Source organism: Anticarsia gemmatalis, chromosome 19 (genome assembly GCF_050436995.1).
Source record: "Anticarsia gemmatalis isolate Benzon Research Colony breed Stoneville strain chromosome 19, ilAntGemm2 primary, whole genome shotgun sequence".
Classification (NCBI taxonomy): Eukaryota; Metazoa; Arthropoda; class Insecta; order Lepidoptera; family Erebidae; genus Anticarsia; species Anticarsia gemmatalis.
In genome coordinates this window covers 1841027-1861132 of record NC_134763.1, presented here as the reverse complement: position 1 = coordinate 1861132, position 20106 = coordinate 1841027, and the positions used below count along the sequence as shown (strand labels likewise).

Genomic DNA, 20106 nt, shown 5'->3' with positions numbered 1-20106 from the left:
TGCCTAAATAAAGTTAGGTAGCATTAGCTACAAGTTTTATACTTCACAAAGTTCGAAATTTTAGATTCTGCTCATGACATTACCTGCGTAGAATTTCTAGGACTAAAAGCAAATATTCTGTGTTTTGTCGACCCAGGTAACACTTGTATAGCACCTGAAAAATTTTTTGTTAAAGAATTTGAACTATAAGATTTGAAAGATGATGTCTTGAAATAAGGTCAAATGCGTAGTACCTACTTACTCGAAAGTTCGTAAAAATCGTGCCAAGTAGGGTTCTTTGAAAAGACGTTATTTTATGTATTATGCTTGTCGAGAAAGTGTTCAGCTTTCAGCAGTCAGATTAGAGGAAGTTGGCATAAAGATATCTTTATTTTATCTCAAATAAAATTTTATTCAAACCAGTTTAGCGGTTTTGCCCGTGAAAAGACAAACATACTATTAGTATGGATCACCAAAAACGTCAGCTCTTTGCCTATAAGTTAATAAATCTTTCATAAACGATTAGTAATGGACTGCTACTCGTGTTCCATGATAAATACATGTTAATACACTCATATCATATGCTGGTACTCACATGTTTTATTGAGATTTTACTACACATAGCTAACCCGTGCAACTTCGCTTGCGTCACAGTAGAGAGCCATGATTTTTCCCGTTTTTTTAACAGTCATTTTTTCACTGGTGCTCTGCTCCTATTGGTCGTAGCGTGATGATATATAGCCTATAGCCTTCCTCGATGAATGGGCTATCTAACACTGAAATAATTTTTCAAATCGGACCAGTGGTTACTGAGATTAGCGCGTTCAAACAAACAATCAAACAAACAATCAAATAAACAAACAAACAATCAAATAAACAAACAAACAATCAAATAAACAAACAAACAATCAAACAAACTCTTCAGCTTTATAATATTAGTATAGATTTACCGTATGAATACCGTGACTATAATAATATGGCTTGCTGTACGCCTAAGGTAACTATTTCTTTTTTATTTATTTTGAAGCAGACCTCATCCATCTTGTGTCGCGGGGACTCAACAACTAATATAAGTATTTAAAGATGTGCGTCCATTACGTCGAAGTCGGAGCTTAAGTACTTTTCGTACGTACGTATCGTAAGGGTATTATGTCACTTTGTATTAGTTTCTATAGATTGTGGGTCCCGATTGTCATTTTCAAAGATCTTTGACAGTCGTTAAAAGTAGTCAGAAGCTTGAAAGTCTGACAACTAGTCAGTTAAATTAATAGTTTGGAAGAAAGGCTAGGCTAATGAATATATTATTAGTTTTTATAGCGCCGAAATGCCGATCCAGTTTTCCATCTATAGTGGATTCTGAGTACACAAATATTATTTTATTCTCTCGGTATTTCAGTAGTAGATACATTTAACAAAAGTTCGAATCCTACACTACTGGATTCAAATTCGAATTTTAGCAGTAAATTCTGGTCCTGAAAAGGTCTTTAAATTAATCCAGGGAAACTCGGTCATTCGGTAACTCTTCTACATGCCATTGTTCAATTCAATGTCGTGTTGTTATCACGATAATCGTACAATCTTATCAGCTGATATATTACTCTATTTTCTCAATATTTGACTTCCAGAATATACTATTCACCTATTATCATCCAACGAAACTTTAATTGTCATCATGATACATATTTATTGGATAATACTTATGTAAACAACTTGAATCGATTGTAGAGATAAGTAGATACTACGAACAATCGAATGCTTCAGTGCGACACCTAGTAGAACGTTAGTATTAATATTTATGTATACTTATTTATTATCTAAATAGGTACATATTTATAACTCAAAGGTGTCTGACTGCTATAGAGATCTATCAACTACAGCCCAAACCACTGGACGGATCGGGCTGAAATTTGGCATGCAGGCAGATGTTATGACGTAGGTATCCGCTAAGATAGGATATTGAGCAATTATACCCCCAAGGGGATAAAATGGGGATGAAAGTTTATGTGAAAATTCTGTCATAAGTCACAAACCACGCAGACGAAGTCACGGGCAAAAGCTAGTTTCTAAAATAAAGTAGCTGATTCAAACAGGCCACCGTCTAATGCATAAGCTACTGGTCACCGATGTACCGTAGCTGGAAGCAATGATAGGCATCTTTTACCTTAAAAATATACCCTTAAAGAACTGTGATAAGAGATTAAATATCCGAACGAGTCATCAACTCGAAAGATTTGCGAATGTTTTGAGTATTTCTTATTCTTGCATGCAAAAACTACTGAATAGATTTTGATGGTATTAGATGACTTATAAATAATAACAAATAAATAATAGTGTACAACAAACACGGTTGTTTGATTCTAAACTAAGCAGAGCGTGTATTTGGAAACCAAATCTATACTAATATTATAAAGCTAAAGTTTTGTTTGTTTGTTTGAACGCGCTAATCTCAGGAAGTACTAGTGCGAATTGAAAAATTCTTATACTGTTGGATAGCCTATTTGTTGAGGAAGACTATAGGCTATATATCATCACGCTACGTCCAATAGGAGCAGAGTACCAGTAAAAAATGTTACAAAAACGATGGAAAATATGACCCATTCTCTCTTATGTGACGCAAGCGAAGCTGCGCGGGTCAGCTAGTAACCGATAAACATAGTTCTAAATGCATACTTCAACAAGACTGTGCATTCTAAATACATATTTATATAGATAAATTAACAACCAGGCTCAAAACAGATACTCGTGCTCATCACACAAATATTTGTCCCGAGTGGGATTCGAACCCACCACACGCGACGCTACTGTTATAGACAGTTTATAATCTGGATTAACACAAAGATAACTATTTAACATACATAGAAAACTTTTCACGCTGACAAAATTATTTTACGTTTTAAATAAAACAACAGGTTTTTACTTATGTGTCATAGATAATAATACTTTGGAACATTCCTTGGTATCATAAGATAGCATAACATTGTTGATAAAATGTTATGGGTATGTCATAATACATGGTCTTTCTTTATATACATCTATATTGTATAGTTAAGTTTCATACTAAGAATGATTTGTTGTTTACCTCTATAGGCAAAAATAGATGCAGGAAAATAACACGAATACACTTTATAACACATTTTATTACTTAACTACTATATATCACTGTCAAAAACATCTTCAAGGTCTCTAACATAAAAAAAACAATCACATAATACTCGTTTTACATTATAAATAAAATTACATGGCGCTAGCGTAGTGTTGGATAACTTTGACACCCATGTAGAGAGTGATGAAGAATGGGATTCCGAATGAAATGCCGCGTGCCGGCTGCGGCAGTGGGTTCACGGCGTAAACGTAAGTGTGTAGCACTCGCCCCGCTGTGTATACCCTGAACAACCACGTCGCCGTCGCAGCCGCAGGATTTGTCGTCAAATACATAGCACCAACCACCCAAAATGCCGGGATATTCTCCAAATCATTCAAATGCGCACGCCGCGTCCTTTCCACATCTTGATCATCATATTTGACCACTCCTTTCTTCGCTTTAGCGTCCTCTTCATTCGCAAACACATTTTTCTTATACCTCTGCCTCGATGTAAGTATTGAAACACCCATCATTTTTAGCGCTAAAACGCCAGAATAGAACATATAGGAACGCACTGCCGGCTCGGCTAAGGATAATATGGAAGCCATGTTTGTATTATACAATGTTTCTCACAAACGCAATGTTACCGGCACGAATTCCGACGAGGGAATGGCGCCGAGAGCGAGACAGTCTGCTTTTCTATCTGTTGCGGCGCACGATAACGCCAGTGTAGCCAGTCAATGACCAATTTGTAAAGTTCTATTCACACTTCACGAAGCACACTGGCGTTTACTAACAAGCGCTAAAGCAGAACTCGTAATCTAGTGATTCCCATTTATGGTAATAGAAGATCTTAGTTTGTTAAGCTAAAAAATAAACCTTCTAAAAAATAATAAATCGCCGGGTAATCTATGCTAAGACAGGTACATGGAGCACCAGTTTCTTGACGACGAGTAGATAAAACAGATTTAGCCAGGAACGCAGAGGTTTCCGATACTATTTAATTTGAACCCTCATAAAAGATTATGCGGCGATTCGTTTCATCAAGTGTGTGTGATAGTTTATCTCTATTTGTAATGTCCCCCACACCGCGCCGCTTGTGACTCCCGTCACGGTCAGGGCCAATTAAGTCATTGTTATATTAAAGTCGTGCTGTCTCATTTCGCATAACAAGTCTGGTACAGTTTACATACCTCGTTCAGGATTGAATTTATCATCTTGTAGTACGTTTTAAGTACGTTTGAGGGATAATACGGTCTACAGAGAAAACAGGGGAACTGAGGAAAGTAAGGAGAGCGTAAACATAATTGCTAACGAGCTACACACTGCAGTCAAGCGCATATAATAAACTTATTTTCGCGTTTAAGTCTGACAACTTCCTTAAAATCCAAACGAAATAGATTATCCCATCGGGACGCGGGACATTCGTTAAAATTTGGACGGGTGCCAACTCTGATTCATATACCAAAGTATGATACAATGCACATAGGTACTCATTATAAAGCGCAAAACTAAAATCAGTTAGTAAGAAATTACGATATCCTTCGTTCAGCCTCCACAGTGGTTTACTAAAGTAGATACAGTACCTACCTGTCATTGTAAATTAATAGTATCTCTAGAAAGTAATACTTAAAACAATCTGAAATAATGTTTAAATTATTCTGCGCCTACATGTTTTTTATGAGCTAAAACAAACAACGGAACTGTTTGAGAATTCTAAATCTAGGCAACACTCCATCAGTAAATTTTCCTAGTAACTTTTAACTAAGTTTTATAAATCGGGAAATGTCATACTGAAATCCATATTAATTATTGTATGGAAATCGGCCTGTTTTCAATACCACTAACTAGCATTACTGACTAATATCACGACTGTTGTATCCGAAGATGAAGGTACATCAACAATTTTAGTCCCATGTAATAGAGGGCGAGATTATTGCCATTTACTCGAGTTCCTCCGTGTTTCGGAAGGCACGTTAAATTGTGGGTCCCGGCTGTCATTTTCGAAGATCTTTGACAGTCGTTAACAGTAGTCAGAAGCTTGAAAGTCTGACAACCAGTCTTACCGAAGGATATCGTGTTATAACCCAGGTATTGGGTTGTGGAGGTCAGATAGATATATACACACATATATACTCGACACGTTACTAAACTCCGTATACAATGGTTAAAAAGGTATTTATATAAAAGGACAAATCACACACGGTCATTTGATTCCAAACTAAGCCGAGCTTGTACTATGGTATCCAAAGGTAGTTATATACTTCAAAATACTATACTTATATATAGATTATTGCGGCGAGGTGACTGACACTTTAACCACTGCGCCAGACCTGGATTAACACATAGGGATAATTCTTTCCCCGGAAAATGTTTTCAGATGGACCAAGTCACTGGTAGAAATCTAGTTGACAATAAACGAAAGAAATATTAAGTACCTATCACACTTATTTAAGTAATTTATTTGATTTTTCCACGCAACGTTTTTTTAATGTTCATTGCACGAATGTTGAGTTACGTTAAGTGTTTTATAGAAAAATGATCGTAATTATATTTTACGAGGCCGGAGACGCATTTTTAATCGTTTTCATTCTTATTTTAACGACCGTTGTTTTTCATTTCCCTCGCTGTTTTAAACGACATTTTCGTCGATATTTTATTGTCTCGCCTTTGTGATATAGTGTAACTTAGGATTCGAAGTAATGACTGAAATATTTTTTGTCACTGAGGTTTTAGACTTTAGGTCACTGATGTTCTAAATTACCGCCGCTAGCCATGAACCTTTAACTCAAGGCTCTCTATAAAGTTGTCAGACTATAACAGTTCTTTACGATGTTTTAGCTGCATGTTAACGTTAAGTCTTTATTTTTTTATAGACAACACCCGCACTAAGAATTGCTCTTGTGTCGAGGAGGCTTTCACAAACATACAGACAACGGTCACATAAACTATTCCTCGATACCATAAATATTTGTTCCCTGTGGGGATCGAACCCACGACCTCTCAACGCACTGGTAGTGGCGTGGCCACGGAGGCCGTTATTTTAGCGCAAACATTAAAAGTTACCTACCTTTTATTTCTGAGTCAGCAGTAAAGCAACCCTTTCTTTATTTTAAAGGGTGTTTTAATTTAAACCACTTATGTCGAGGGGTTTACGCATGTAAATTTACATTATCATAAACTATTTAAATAAAGTTTGGGAACATTTCCTGTTCCTACTTCACTAGTATGTCTTTAGGGGAGTAGAGGGCTCAACCTCCCCTAAAAGAATAATATTTCAATCTACTCAACATCAAATGGCGCCTAATTTATCATATAAAAAAGTAAATAAAAAAAACATCATTACTATGTTTTAAGTTATAAATTAGAGTTTTTCTATATATATTTATTCTAGCATATCATTATAATAATATATTATAACTCTACAATACACCCAGTGACTTCACATTCAGATAAATTAATTATTTTTACATACCACAAATATATTTTATTCTGTAGTAATAACAGCAGAAAACAGACATACAAAAGTTCTTAGATCTAAGGAAGTGTTTGATTTTATAAACCTAAGCTTTACATCATAGACTTATTTTATTACCTACTATTACAATCACTACAAATAATACTGAACATTAAGACTTGTATAAAATATATCACTACATATTATAAAACAGAGAGCTCTCTGCATCTATCTTTTTGAGATAAACTGAATGAAAATCTTAAACTCTTCTGTTCTGATTTTCAAATTATTTTTACCTATGTAGCATAAAAATATACTCAACAGTTTTTCATGAGATACCAGTAAATAGAGCAATTCCTTAGGAAGATTTAAGTTTATTATTGTATAAGATTGAGTAGAAAATTATCTTTTACTCCCAGTGTTTCCAGTTCAGACAATAGGTACTGTAACGAAGTGATGATAATTAATTCACCATCTTCTTTTCTGGTACAAAATCCCAAATCGACAAAGGGTCTTCAGTATCAGTTGAGCTATCACTGTCCAACGTACAGTCTGAATCAGATTCAGGCTCACTCTTCACGTCTTCAGCGGTTTCACCCCCCTTCTCTTGTTCCAGCTCAGATCTAGACTCTTGTTCCCAGTACTCTTTTTCTAAACACATAACATATGCCACAGTCTTAACCCACTCTTTCTTTGCATTTTCTATAGCACTTTTTACCAATATTTCTATGTTAGATTCAGGGGTTTTCCCCCTTTCAATTAGTTTTTTCATCATATAAGACATGTACTCTATAGGATTGAGATCACAATTGAAATTTGGAATACGTAGCACTTCATGTCCGTCGTCTTTGAGTACTTTATCAATAACCAGTGCCCTCGGTGGACTGTGAGTTTTAATCAATTCGTATAGATGGATTTTTAAGAAACAGCTGTCGTAAGGTATTCGATTTTGTTGCAACCATGCTATCATGTCATCCCTATTTGCTTGTGATTTAGGTGGAGCACTTGTCTCAACAATATGGGCTGGTGTGTTTCCTAGAACTACAATTGAATCTGTAGATAGATTTGGGATAAGATTCTCTTTTAGCCACGTTATATATGTCTCAGGATCCATTGCATTGTTTTTAATATATTTAATTTTATTTACTAAGGATATTATTTTAACTTCAGGTATGATTCCAATCCTACCATTCCCATAAAGAGTAAAACATATTTTTTTGTTATCATTTTCATTGTCTTTGGAAAGTGGTGCTTGTAGCCAGGTCTCATCTAAGTATACAACTGGTTTGGCATCAGGCCCTAGAGCAGTATTCTCCTGAAGTCTATGCAAATACTTGGCTCTTTCTACTCTTACGGTGACAGTCTCTGTCAGTCTCTCCCCATTCTTACTTATAACATAGCCTAATTTCTTAGTCATTATTTTTCTTAAAAAGCGTTTATCGAATTCATCGTCGAACTCTGCTTTTGCTGCTTTAAAAGCAGTTTTTAACGGCTTTTCAGCAGTTCTACTACGTATTATTATATTTTTCAAAGCTAATATTTGGGTAGAATCCATTGCTGGTTTTTTCTTTTGGTTTGGAACTGTATCAGTATTTTCCGCGGCTCTATCACAAGCTTGCCTCCTAATACGCTGAATACAATGTATACTACATCCAATAGCAGCCGCCGCTCTCTGTGTTACTTCTTGAACAGAAAATAGAAATTCGTTGTTATCTTTCTCCTTTTGAAAGAAATTAATAACGTTAAGTATCACTTCTGTGGTTTCAGGGCTATAGTCTTTTCTTATACGCTTTGGACTCGTATTCGAAGATTCCGAGGCCATCATAAACAATAGAAATCACTGCTGATTGATTGTGGCTGTACTAAAATAATTCAAAATATTGATATTCTGATTTGATGGAGGACATGACATTAGTGACATTTATTGTGCTTTGTATTGCCATTACTATTAAAGTTTAACTGAGATGAAAATGACGAATACCGACTAGTTCATTCGTTTTAATTCTTTAATCCAAAGTATTTTTAATTATTACTTAATTATATTTTGAACATTATACATTTTAATGAATACTGTGTCGTAGCTCGTACGTAGGTCCTAGGAATTTGACTATATTTTGTAGGTTGAACTATGAACACCTAACATTATCACATAATAGTTTAAATATTAAACCAAAAAAAATGAAGAGTAGAAACACTGGGAAACTCAGAGTAAAAGTTGATAAAAGTCAGAAATTGTTGCGAGAGTATTAAGCATTTTAAGGTTTAAAATTAACGCTTTGCGTACAGCAAAGTATAGTAAACGGAACGTTTCCCGTAGAACTGCGCCGAAAACCAGCTGTTTAAATCGCCTGTCTCATTCTTACTTACCAATATTGTCGCATACATAAACTCTCTGTCTCTTTTTTTAGTTCGCGTGAAGGACTGCGACGATCACTGTCGCTCATCGCAATCTGTCATGTCATTCATTAAATTCATTCCTGTCAAAATCTCTCGTATGAGAACACGTATTTTAGTCCGATTTCCCGATCAATGATCGTTGTTTTTGTTTGTGAACGGTATAATGTAATGATAACACGTTGACCGTCGCGACCACTCGCACCGTCGGTATTTTAGCAATATTACGAAAAATTTAGTTGTGCAACACACCCGGTATACAATTTGCACTCGTTATGAAATAAGTGAAACAGTACCTGCCTTTATGGGTTTTGCGAATTGTATCTTGTAGCAAGGTCGTGACTGTTTAAGATAAAAATCTGGGTTACATAGTGAACTGATGCGTACTCCCATCGTTCGTTGTACTTTGTTGTGCTATAAATTCTTTTTGTGACAGTGTGGGGTACATCTCTGACAATGGGGTCTACGGGGCTAACGTTGGCAGATTTGCCAAATATTTTTATTATGATCGGAGCCCTGGTGGCGCTGTTTGTTATGTTAGTCATCTTGCTCAGGTAAGTTCATTATTTTAGATAAGAGACGAACGAAATATGACTTTATCACGACTGATAACTTACAGAATGTGCTAGATAATTTCCTATTGTCAAACTGAAGCTAACCAAACTATAAATATGTTGCGTACTTGCTTGTCATATGTAATCAATTTGATTAGAATACACTGTGTGTGACCTGACTTTATCTGTATCATTGACTGATATAGACTAGAAGCTAAAAAATATTTTCAACTTGAGCTAAGATTAAAACCTTGCTGTCAAAATAGGCTGTACACCTAGGTTGCCTTTGCCAAACTGATTCTTATAAGAATAGTTTAGCACAATGGTGTACTGTTTTTTTTTTCAATATTGTTCAGCTAAGAGGTATTGCTTGGGTATTAATACTGTGAAATACCAGCATTTGTGTCCACTTTCTCTTATATTACACTTGTCAGATTTGAGTTTATTAACCTGTGCTTGAAAGTGTTAGTGAATATTTTATTAATTTAAACACTTCAAGCAACATTGTTTCTTAGCAGTAAAGAAATGTGTTTTTTTTAATACTGTGTTAGGCATAAAGCCAGAATTATCCTGAAGCTAAACAAAAAATACTTCAAATCAATTAACCTGCTCCTTCCCACTGCTAGACTAGGTTTCTGCCTATATAAGAGAGTTTACATAAATACAATAATAGTGCAGCTACATAAAAACAATATAACCCAACAAACAACTACCTACTAAGTCTTTCATACCCCAGTAGCTTTGTTTTAACTAGAAGAACAGATTTCATTATAAAAATACATTTCAAATTGGAAAATAACTAACATTTATTGCTTACTATGAAGTCCATAAATATTTAAATCTTAATATACTTATGTTAATTTTCATATGAATTTGAAATATCTTTTGTCTAGTTTTAAATTGGAAGCCATATTCCTAGAACTCTACATAATTTTACATGCCTAATATTGCCTTAATATAATGCATAAATTATTTATTTTTCTGTATAATAATATACTTACATCAAAATGTTTAGTTTGACTGAGTCACTTTGTAAATAGACAGAGAATATTTTACAAAACACTTTAGTTTTGTAGGTTTCTTTAGAATCAGACATAATAATATGTACCTATTAACATTTATATTTATTGGCTGAGTTATGTCTTAAAATATTCTTAAATTGAGACAGTTTAGTTAAGTTAAAAAAAAACATTTCTTCCTTTTTTATCCCAGTGCTGTCCCACTGCTAGGCAAGGGTTTGCTGTATTGAGGAAGGGGTTAGACCTTGAGTTTCCTAACCTCACTTGCTTAAGTTTTTTTTAAGCCTTTATCATTCTGCCAGGTTTAAATGAAGTTTGCACCTGACTCTATTTAAATTCAGAACAACAAGTTATCTTTTAAAAACTGGACCTAGTATTTCTATTTTAAGCATTGTAAGTGTAAGCTGCCAGCATTGTAAAGATTTTTTTTTAATGGAGTTGAGAAATTCCTGGTTACAATTCTAATTATAATGTTGTCCAGCAAGATTCTTGGGTATTAGGCCAAGAGTTCCTCAAAAAAGACGCTGTATAGGTTGAAAATCTTGCATGTGTTTGAAGAGTATAAAAATGAGTACCTTAATGTAAATAGGTAATATGGTTTTTTGTTAATTCTAAAGTACCTAGATAGATATCAAGTAATTTAACTTGAAATTCTCAAAAATATATTGTAGGCAGACACCAATTCCCTTGCCTCATTCACATCCATACATTATTATCTTGTCATACAGAGCCACCAGTTACAAGTACTACACACCTGTCCTTTTCGAAGAATATCACTGATTCTTGCATTTATTTTACAAACTTTAACAATGAAGTCATTAACAGCATTTGTTATAAACTATTTATGTACCTTATAACCTTCTGTTAAACATACATTTATAAATAACTTTTACATAACAAGTTATCTATTACATTTTATGATTGTCTTGTATTAAGATGGTTGCAGCTCTTAGGTGTATAAATAATGGTTTATGTTTCATTGTGCATTTATAGTGTTCATTGTATAGTAAGATTACATGGGAAAAAATACAACTATATACCTATTATTACTTATCTATGTAATATACATAGCATTAAGCTTGTATTATTTTAAGTGTCTGCGCAATTTTCAATGTTTAGTACCTAGGTACCTACCTACATAATTCATAGCCACTTGCGGTCACCAGTCGGTAAACGATCGGTAAAGTAACCCCTAGCGCGGTCGGCCTGTAGATGGGTGGCCGCCACATGACTGCATAGTGGTACTTGAACTGAGTGACTCCGTGCTTTGGAAGGCACGTAAAAAGTCCGTCCCAGTTATCTATTGAAACAATAGAATCAAAACGTCATGACTGTTATACACCGAGGTGAGGGCAGAGATTTTTAAGTACATCCAAATTTCACGATTAACATTGTTAGTCCCATGTAATTGAGGGCGAGCCTGTTGTCATATACCAGACACATTACCAAAGTCCTGGCTACTATTGTAAAATATTCTATTAGTAGTAGTACTATATTGGAAATGGAAGGATGTTATCTCTTATATTAATGTACTAGCTGACCCGCGCAACTTCGCTTTCGTCCAATAAGAGAGAACGGGTGAAATTTTTCTCCGTTTTTGTAAAAATTTTACTGATACTCTGCTCCTTTTGGTCGCAGCGTGATGATATATAGCCTATGTCCTTTCTCGGGTATCAAAGTATCTCCATACCAAATTTCATGCAAATTGGTCCAGTAGTTTAGGCGTGATTGAGTAGCAGACAGACAGACAGACGGACAGACAGAGTTACTTTCGCATTTATAATATTAGTATGGATATAATTATTATTGTAATAAATAATTTGTTGTGAGACGTGCACTGACTTCCGCTCTATCGTGTGTTCCGTTTCCGTGCGTTGCTATCGCCGGAGATCGATTCCTGGTAGATTTGAATTGTAAATTTCAAAAAGGATATTATTGTTTACATTACTTATCAACTACTAGCTGACCCGCGCAACTTCGTTTGCGTCACATAAGAGAGAATGGGTCATAATTTTCCCCGTTTTTGTAACATTTTTTACTGGTAGTCTGCTCCTATTGGTAGTAGCGTGATGATATATAGCCTATAGCCTTCCTCGATAAATGAGCTATATAACAATGAAATAATTTTTCAAATCGGACCCCTAGTTCCCGAGATTGGCGCGTTCAAACAAACAAACTCTTGAGCTTTATAATATTAGTATAGATAACTCAGACAAAAACCTATTATAAGGAAAATGTCCCATTATAAGCATCGCAAAACAATCATGACCATAATCATCAATCTATTCAAAGTTACACATTTTTAAGGATACCTCAATAAGTACATATAATCAGCCATTTTGTGAACTGCTAACCATGCGGTTTCGGGTTAGTTTTGGGTGGTGGGAATACTGCTATGTCTCTTTTCTAACTTATCGTTCCGGTCGAGTCGTTATGTTCAATGGGAGTCCGATTTTGTCCTGAGTATACGGTGAAATTCGCCGTTTATATGAGACTTATATTGTAAGCGGCGAAACGCTGGTGTATCTCATACAATCTGCCTGCATCATAATTAGCTTCAAAATAAATAATTTTACCTACTTCTATTCCACTACTGGGCAAGGATCTTCTCTCGGAATGGGAAAGAAGTTGGGCCATGAGTGTGTGGTGGCTACCACGTTGGCCAAGTGCGGGTTGAAGACTTTACATACCTTCAAGAACTGGCTAGTACCTATTAATAAAACAATTAAGTACCAAACTGGGTCATATCATCCAATTTTATTTAAGTTATTTCTGTCTTCAATAGAACAAAAGTTAATTAAATAGCATAATATTATTGTCATCTTTTTAATTGTGTCTGTATGTCGTCACATCCGCGTTTAAAACATCTCGATATTTGACTATGGTCATTAATAAAAGCCAGTTTATTTGCACATTATTTATTGCTTTGACGTAAAGCTAATAATATTAAATTGTTAATGTTTCTTTTTAGTATAAAATCGATTAGATTAATTCTTAACATGTTTACTTTAATGTTTTTATTATAACATACTCATTAATTTAAAAGTATAGACAGAGGTGTATGAGAGACTCCCGCCGAATTTCGCCGTTAACAATGTTAGTCCCATGTAATAGGGGGCGAGCCTAATGCGATGTACCGGGATGTTGAGAATCTCATTTAGCATTGTCTCATCCCCTATTGGGTGATCATTATAATCGGAGAAATTTAGTGTAATTCGTCACCTCCATAAAAGACTTGAATTAGAAGAATATAAACAGCGACTTATTACTCTTGTATGGATAAGTGATAACTGATGGTCTAACCATGTACCTCCCACACAATTTGTCGAGAATTCCAACACAAACACGCCTATGACTTTCAGAAGTTATATGTGTATTAGAAATAATTATCACTTGTCCTAACGGTTAAGGAAAACATCTTGATGCAACCTTGCGTGCCTGAGAGTTCTTTAACACAGTTCTTGATTGAACGCAAAGTCTTTACCGCACTTAACCAGCGTGGTAGACCCTGTTGCTGATCTTTGCTTATTTCGAGAGGGGACCCGTGCCCAACAGTGGGATCGCAGGGGGTTTATTCTTACTCCTGAATTTCCAAATGCGAATCAAGTCGCGAGCAGAAGCTATAAAGCCTAGCCTTACGTCCAAACTATGTTGGAGTCGGCTTCCAGACTCACCGAATACAGTTAAATATCAGTATTTTTCGTGGAGCGACTGCCTATCTGACCTCCACAACCCAGTTACCTACCCTTCGGTAAGACTGGTTGTCAGACTTTCAAGCTTCTGACTACTGTTATCGACTGTCAAAGATCTTCGAAAATGACAGCCGGGACCCACAATTTAACGTGCCTTCCGAAATCCTACGATACACGATAGATAGATACTAATAAATACATAATAGATATAACATTGAATATTTAAATGTACGATTGAGAAATTAACAAAATGTTCTTGTATTCGTGTTCTTACTACGGTTATTTTAACACAAGGTAAATAGTATTGAGTAATCGCATACCGTATCTAATTAATTTATATTATAACTCATCGGAAATACTTGTTTTCATGTTCACTGGTTTTTATTCCACATTTTGTGAATTGTTTGTCCTTCTTTTACTCCAAAACGGCTGCACCGATTTGGACAAAGGATGATAAATTATTTTTATTCACGGGAAAGGACAAAAACGGATAATCCAACAGTACCTATTAAAATTTAATTATATAATTGTTCTCGCAAAGATTTTACGGTCCGATGGTTTTGTTTAATTTAAATATGTGTCTGTGTCATTTCAAAAAAGTCAAAACGTTTAACTAAATTTAAATAAAATTATTTTTACTTAAAAAAAACAACCGTCTTCAAAAAGTAGAAGCGAACTTTTCTGTCCGCAAATATGTCCTCTAGATTTGCTCTGGTATCCAGTTAATCCAGGTTATACCTTTGCCACCAAATTCTATCAAAATCTGCTGAGTCATCAATAACAAAAAGACAAACTCACAAACTTTGACATTTATCATATAAGTAAGTGTAGTATTTGTTTTAGTATGGCTTCTGAAAGTAAAAGGTGGCATTATCTATACACTTTTATATTAGTATTTATACATTATCCAAGTCTCGTGCATATTCGATAAAGTTTGCAACAGTTATCCGGTTATTTGTACATTTCCTTCGACTTCGCACAAACGTATTGCCCAAGAGACCGCTCTAGGCATTCTAGGTTACACGTTTTATGCTTCGCTCACGTGTCTGACCAGTCAATTAACGTTTATTTATTCTTTACTAACTTCTGCACCCAAATTTCGCGATTTTTTTTCAAACTTTCTGGTCCATTGTTTGGGATGGGTCTTCCGAGGTACCTCCCGAGTATCTCCTAATGAAGAAGAGAAGGTACCTCCCAAGTACCTCCTAATGAAGGAGAGGTTAGGCCTTGAGTCCACTACGCTGTCAAAGTTAGGGTTCAGGACTTTGCATGCCATCAAGAAATGTATTAAACAATTTTGAGGCATGCATCACGTTGTTTTCCTTCGCCGTTAGAGCTAGTGATAAATATTTCTAATACACACATAACTTCGAAAAGCCAATGGTGTGTTGCCTAGGTTTCAAACCGTCGATCACTTGCAAGGGAGGTGCCAACTTATATTCCTCGTCTATCACTGCTACTGAAAAGATAAAAAAAAATGTCCTATGTAATAGGGGGCGAGCCTATTGCCTTATACAGGGCAAGAACTAGGGCTTGGAAACCTATACAGGCAGTATTGTTTTCCAAACTAAAGCCTAATAGATTGTCCCAACATACAACATACAATAAGTACCTAATATAAGATGATAAGATAAAGAGATATCGGTTTCATTATTTGATGGTTTATGCGTTATTGTAACTTTTATCGGTTATTGCTTGTAGTTCCTTAAATACTAAAAACATACATATTTTCACGCCTTTTTCCCAAAGGGGTAGGTTACCAAAGAACGCTACTTGGTACGATCCTTACAAACTTCCCTTGCCTCATTCACATCCATACATCTTATCCTCCATGTAGAATACTGGTATTCAGCTGCACCCGGCGAGACTGGAAGCCGACTAGAATATAGTTGGAAGAAACCTTTCCTTGTATCCCAAGAATATGTCTATTTCATAGAAAATAAGAAACCATGTATATAATTACTTTATCTTTTATTAAAACGCTGGTTCGATCCATACGCATTTATTATTAAAAGTTGTCAGTTCCCTGGTCGATATTCAATCTATAATACACGTAGTTTAAAAATAGCTACGACCTAAATATATTTCAATAAGCCCTTACAACATCTATTTGTATGAATAGACGGTATAATTCGATTAAGTGACGCAATTGATGTGGAAAGTATGGCGGGAGATCGTTCTCAGGTTTAGAAGTAAATTGTGGGTAATAATTTATTCACAAGGAGGCTTGACGCTAGGCAGGTTGGTTATAAAATATCAGCTAAGTTGACCCTCGACAGCATGTTTTTGAGAAAGACAACGTGCTTAGCTGATCCCTCACAATATGGGACAAGGGCTATATAAACAAGAAAAAAAAGACCGTTCTTAAAAGCAAGTAACACAAAAAATGACCTAAAACTGGCTTTTCTCGCAACTTCGTCGCAGTGTAAAATCTACCCGGGTAAAAAGTATCCTGTGTTAATCCAGATTATAAAATATCTAGGTACCAGATTTCATCGAAATGCGTTCACAAGTTTTTGCGTGAAGTACCTAGTAATAAACATATTTTTTTTACAAAAGTCGATCAACGCGTAATCTACATTTTAATAAATGATAGTATCCATTTCTTTTCATCATAAAACAAAATAAGCAACATACAAACTCTATAATAGTTTCAACATCCGTCCCTGACATCCGTTTAGCTAAAAGGTCACGAAATAAATTGCTATTCCGATAACTGGGGGCTTACCTCAAACTTTATATTTCCTTTGCCCTAACCTTGACATTTACTTGTAGAATGGCTAGAAATATGAATAGATTAATCGAAAATAACACCCAACTGGACGTAACATGGTAAATGTCTAAAAGGTTAATTATTTTCGTAATCTTTATATTTCTTCTTTTTACTTTTATGAGAAAGTACGACCATCTAAGTCGTGAAAATTACACAAATATTTGTTCCGCATGGAATTCGAAGCCACGACCTCTCGGGGTACGTACTGTTGGCGACTACTTCAACCAGTGCGTCACAGTAGCTGTGAAATCCCTCATGTATACTTTTTGTTCAGTAAACCGAAGTATATTTAAGTAGTTAGGCAAAACTGCTGAACCAATTGTAATGATATACACGAAGATGGTTATTTGTAAATCTGTGATCAGTACTTTAGTTTCCAAAGATCTTTAATTCTGACGGGCAGAAGAAGCATGCAGAAGCGCACAGTTCGACCAACTATTTTGTACAAAACATATTATTTGATAAGGAACCAAAGACAATTCGATAATTTATTCCGATAAGCAAACAAAATCAAGCAAAAAATATGTTAATTCATAAGTATTTATTAATTTCGGGATTTTCCTTCGCTCAAAATGGTTGTAATTTGATCACCGATTTGGTCGACATGCGGTATCGCGAGTGTTTTTCCCCGACTCTCTAGTATTTGTGGAAAAATGTGGTTATTATCATCTAGTCATTCTGCCTTTTGTGTCGTAACACGTGTATCGCGACGCGATCAAATATTTCTGTGTAACAATATTGATCGGGGAGGGTTAATAGAATTTCTTTCAAAAATATGTTGTCTCCTAGTAGAGGTACAAAAAAAGGAAATGTTCCAATTTAAAAACCTCCAGACGCTCCTAGCCCCCGGTTTCTAAGGTACATTTAGCGGTAGTTTATCTAGCGTTTAAGCGCCACTTATTTTGATAAAATTCGTACTGATAGTTCTCTCATATACCCTTTATTCATAGACCATGTACACAACGATGAGCTGAAGGCCGTTAGTTAAACAAAGCGAGTTAAACAATACAACCGTGACCTCGGCCGTTGTGAGTGAAAGTGTGTAGATAACGCCTTATCAACGACATCAATCAGTCAGACGAGTAACAAAGTGGACACTGTCATTTTGTTCGTACAATTACGTGCCTTATTCTATTAACTTATTTTTTTTACTCAGACGGTAGTGTAAACGACTGCCAAAAGGTTGTTCTTTAGTTTTTTTGTTGATAATTTTTTAAGCCAGGGATTAGGAAGTTGAGGTCGTAGATTTTTATGCCTTGGAGAGCCGGTCCCGCATCTGATTTGTCACCGGTCGCGTCGGTTACTAATGTTAATAGTCTTACCGGGATTTGAGTGATGGAATAGATTTAACTCACAATGCTTACTAAACATTATTTTATATTTTTGTATGAAAATGCTAAAGCTTTGTTTAATTATTTTGTACATAATCTGTAAATTTAAATGATTACTGATACTAGACAGAACATCTATCATCATTTCATGCCAACGAAAATACTTTTCTCGTGACGTCATAAGTCGTAGATGATTTGATTAGTAATTTAGTCGATCCACTACAGATCTATTGTAAAATGGCGTTCTTACATAGATAACGATATGAATGATGTGACATTACCGAACTGTCAAATTTATATCTTGTTTGTTTACCAGCGCGGTGAGTGCAAGTGTCCTTAACGTAGTATTGAGACGTGCGCGTGCGCCGATCTTTCCGTTCATCTTCCGTACATACGCACTCGCTTGTACCAATTCTGAACTATTATATTTATGCTTGAGATATATTTGTTTGTAACGAATAGAACCGAAAGTACTAGCCGGAGATTAGAATTTATTGTAAACAGAAATAACGTTTTTTTAAACATAGATTTTTATATAATTTTGTTAAGTATGTATCAATTTTAAATCACTTATTAGAATAAATCGATAGTTATATTGTTAAAAATACATACAAAGATTGATTGGACTCAGATAGCTTTAAATAAGGGCAGGGGAAAGAACGGAATAAAAACATTTGCCCTGCAGCGGGACAGTATTGCCTGAAAATAGAATTTCATTGACATTTGCATATAGGCTTTATACCATCTTACACCGTATACTTACTACAAGAGAGAAAAATCGTAATTCATGTATCATCTTTCCGAAACCCTGTTGCGTAAACAGGGTTTGATGCTGACAAAAATTCAAGAGTCCTATTAAAAATAAGTTGCGTAGTTAAGAAGTGCGCACAAACGCGCAGCTGTTTTAGTGTATTCATTGGAGCTCATTCACAAGCCAGGTCATTGAACTCTTGAATGAATAGCCCATGTCTTTTATTGTAACATGCTGAATATACAAAACAAAAGCTAATACTTTAAAACGACTGTATCCCATCTGGCCCGGTGACTTGGCCCGGCACCGGGCCACATGGGAAAAAAAAGTTTTAACTGGCCCGGTGCTATGTATACCGGGCCAGTTGACACAAATCGAGTGCCATCGTCCCCGGTAAGGGGAGAATAGAGGATACGCCTCGTAATTTGTGAAATACTAACTACATGCATCTATGAAAGGGATTGAACTTATAAATCAAACTGTTTAGTATAAAATAATCAGATTTTATTGTGAATGACGCGATATCAACTTGTGTCATAAATCTCAACCTAAAATAGACTATTATAAGTAGTTTTTTTTTAATTTAAACATAATAACAATATTTTTATAATACCTAATATTAAACAACGAAGTCAAAAGTAGATGTTTTTAAATTTGAACATAATAACAATGTTTTTATAATAATACTAATCAACGAAGCCAAAATACTATGAATGCAACAAAAATATTAATAAATACTTATTATATCATACAAAGCAGTTTACAATATGACTTTTTTAAAAACCACGCATTTTTTATTATTATAAAAATATTGTTATTATGTTCAAATTCAAAAACATCTACTTTTGACTTCGTTGATTAATATTAGGAGGTATTAAAAAAATATTGTTATTATATTCAAATTCAAATAGATCTACATTTGGCTTCGTTAATTTATATTATTATAAAAATATTGTTATTATGTTTAAATTTAAAAAAAACTACTTATAATAGTCTATTTTAGGTTGAGATTTATGACACAAGTTGATATCGCGTCATTCACAATAAAATCTGATTATTTTATACTAAACAGTT

General features: G+C 34.9%; 2 protein-coding genes and 1 pseudogene across 2 annotated transcripts in view; 1 reads left to right on the top strand and 2 right to left on the bottom strand.

Annotated features, from left to right (window-relative positions):
- Nucleotides 1–3213: 3213 nt before the first annotated feature.
- Nucleotides 3214–3594, bottom strand: LOC142981266 (microsomal glutathione S-transferase 1 pseudogene; annotated as a pseudogene).
- A 5378-nt stretch (nt 3595–8972) lies between these two features.
- LOC142981342 (cell growth regulator with RING finger domain protein 1-like) overlaps nt 8973–20106 on the top strand; it is a 57585-nt gene continuing 46451 nt past the window's right edge. Inside the window, exon 1 of the mRNA XM_076127202.1 lies at nt 8973–9466. Within this exon, the coding sequence (XP_075983317.1) occupies nt 9369–9466 (98 nt within the window). The 5' untranslated portion in view covers nt 8973–9368. The remainder of the gene's footprint in view (nt 9467–20106) is intronic.
- The window catches only part of IFT46 (intraflagellar transport 46), a 65867-nt gene continuing 56061 nt past the window's right edge, over nt 10301–20106 (bottom strand). Inside the window, exon 8 of the mRNA XM_076127200.1 lies at nt 10301–10312. The gene's annotated coding sequence lies outside the window, so the exon portion shown is untranslated. The remainder of the gene's footprint in view (nt 10313–20106) is intronic.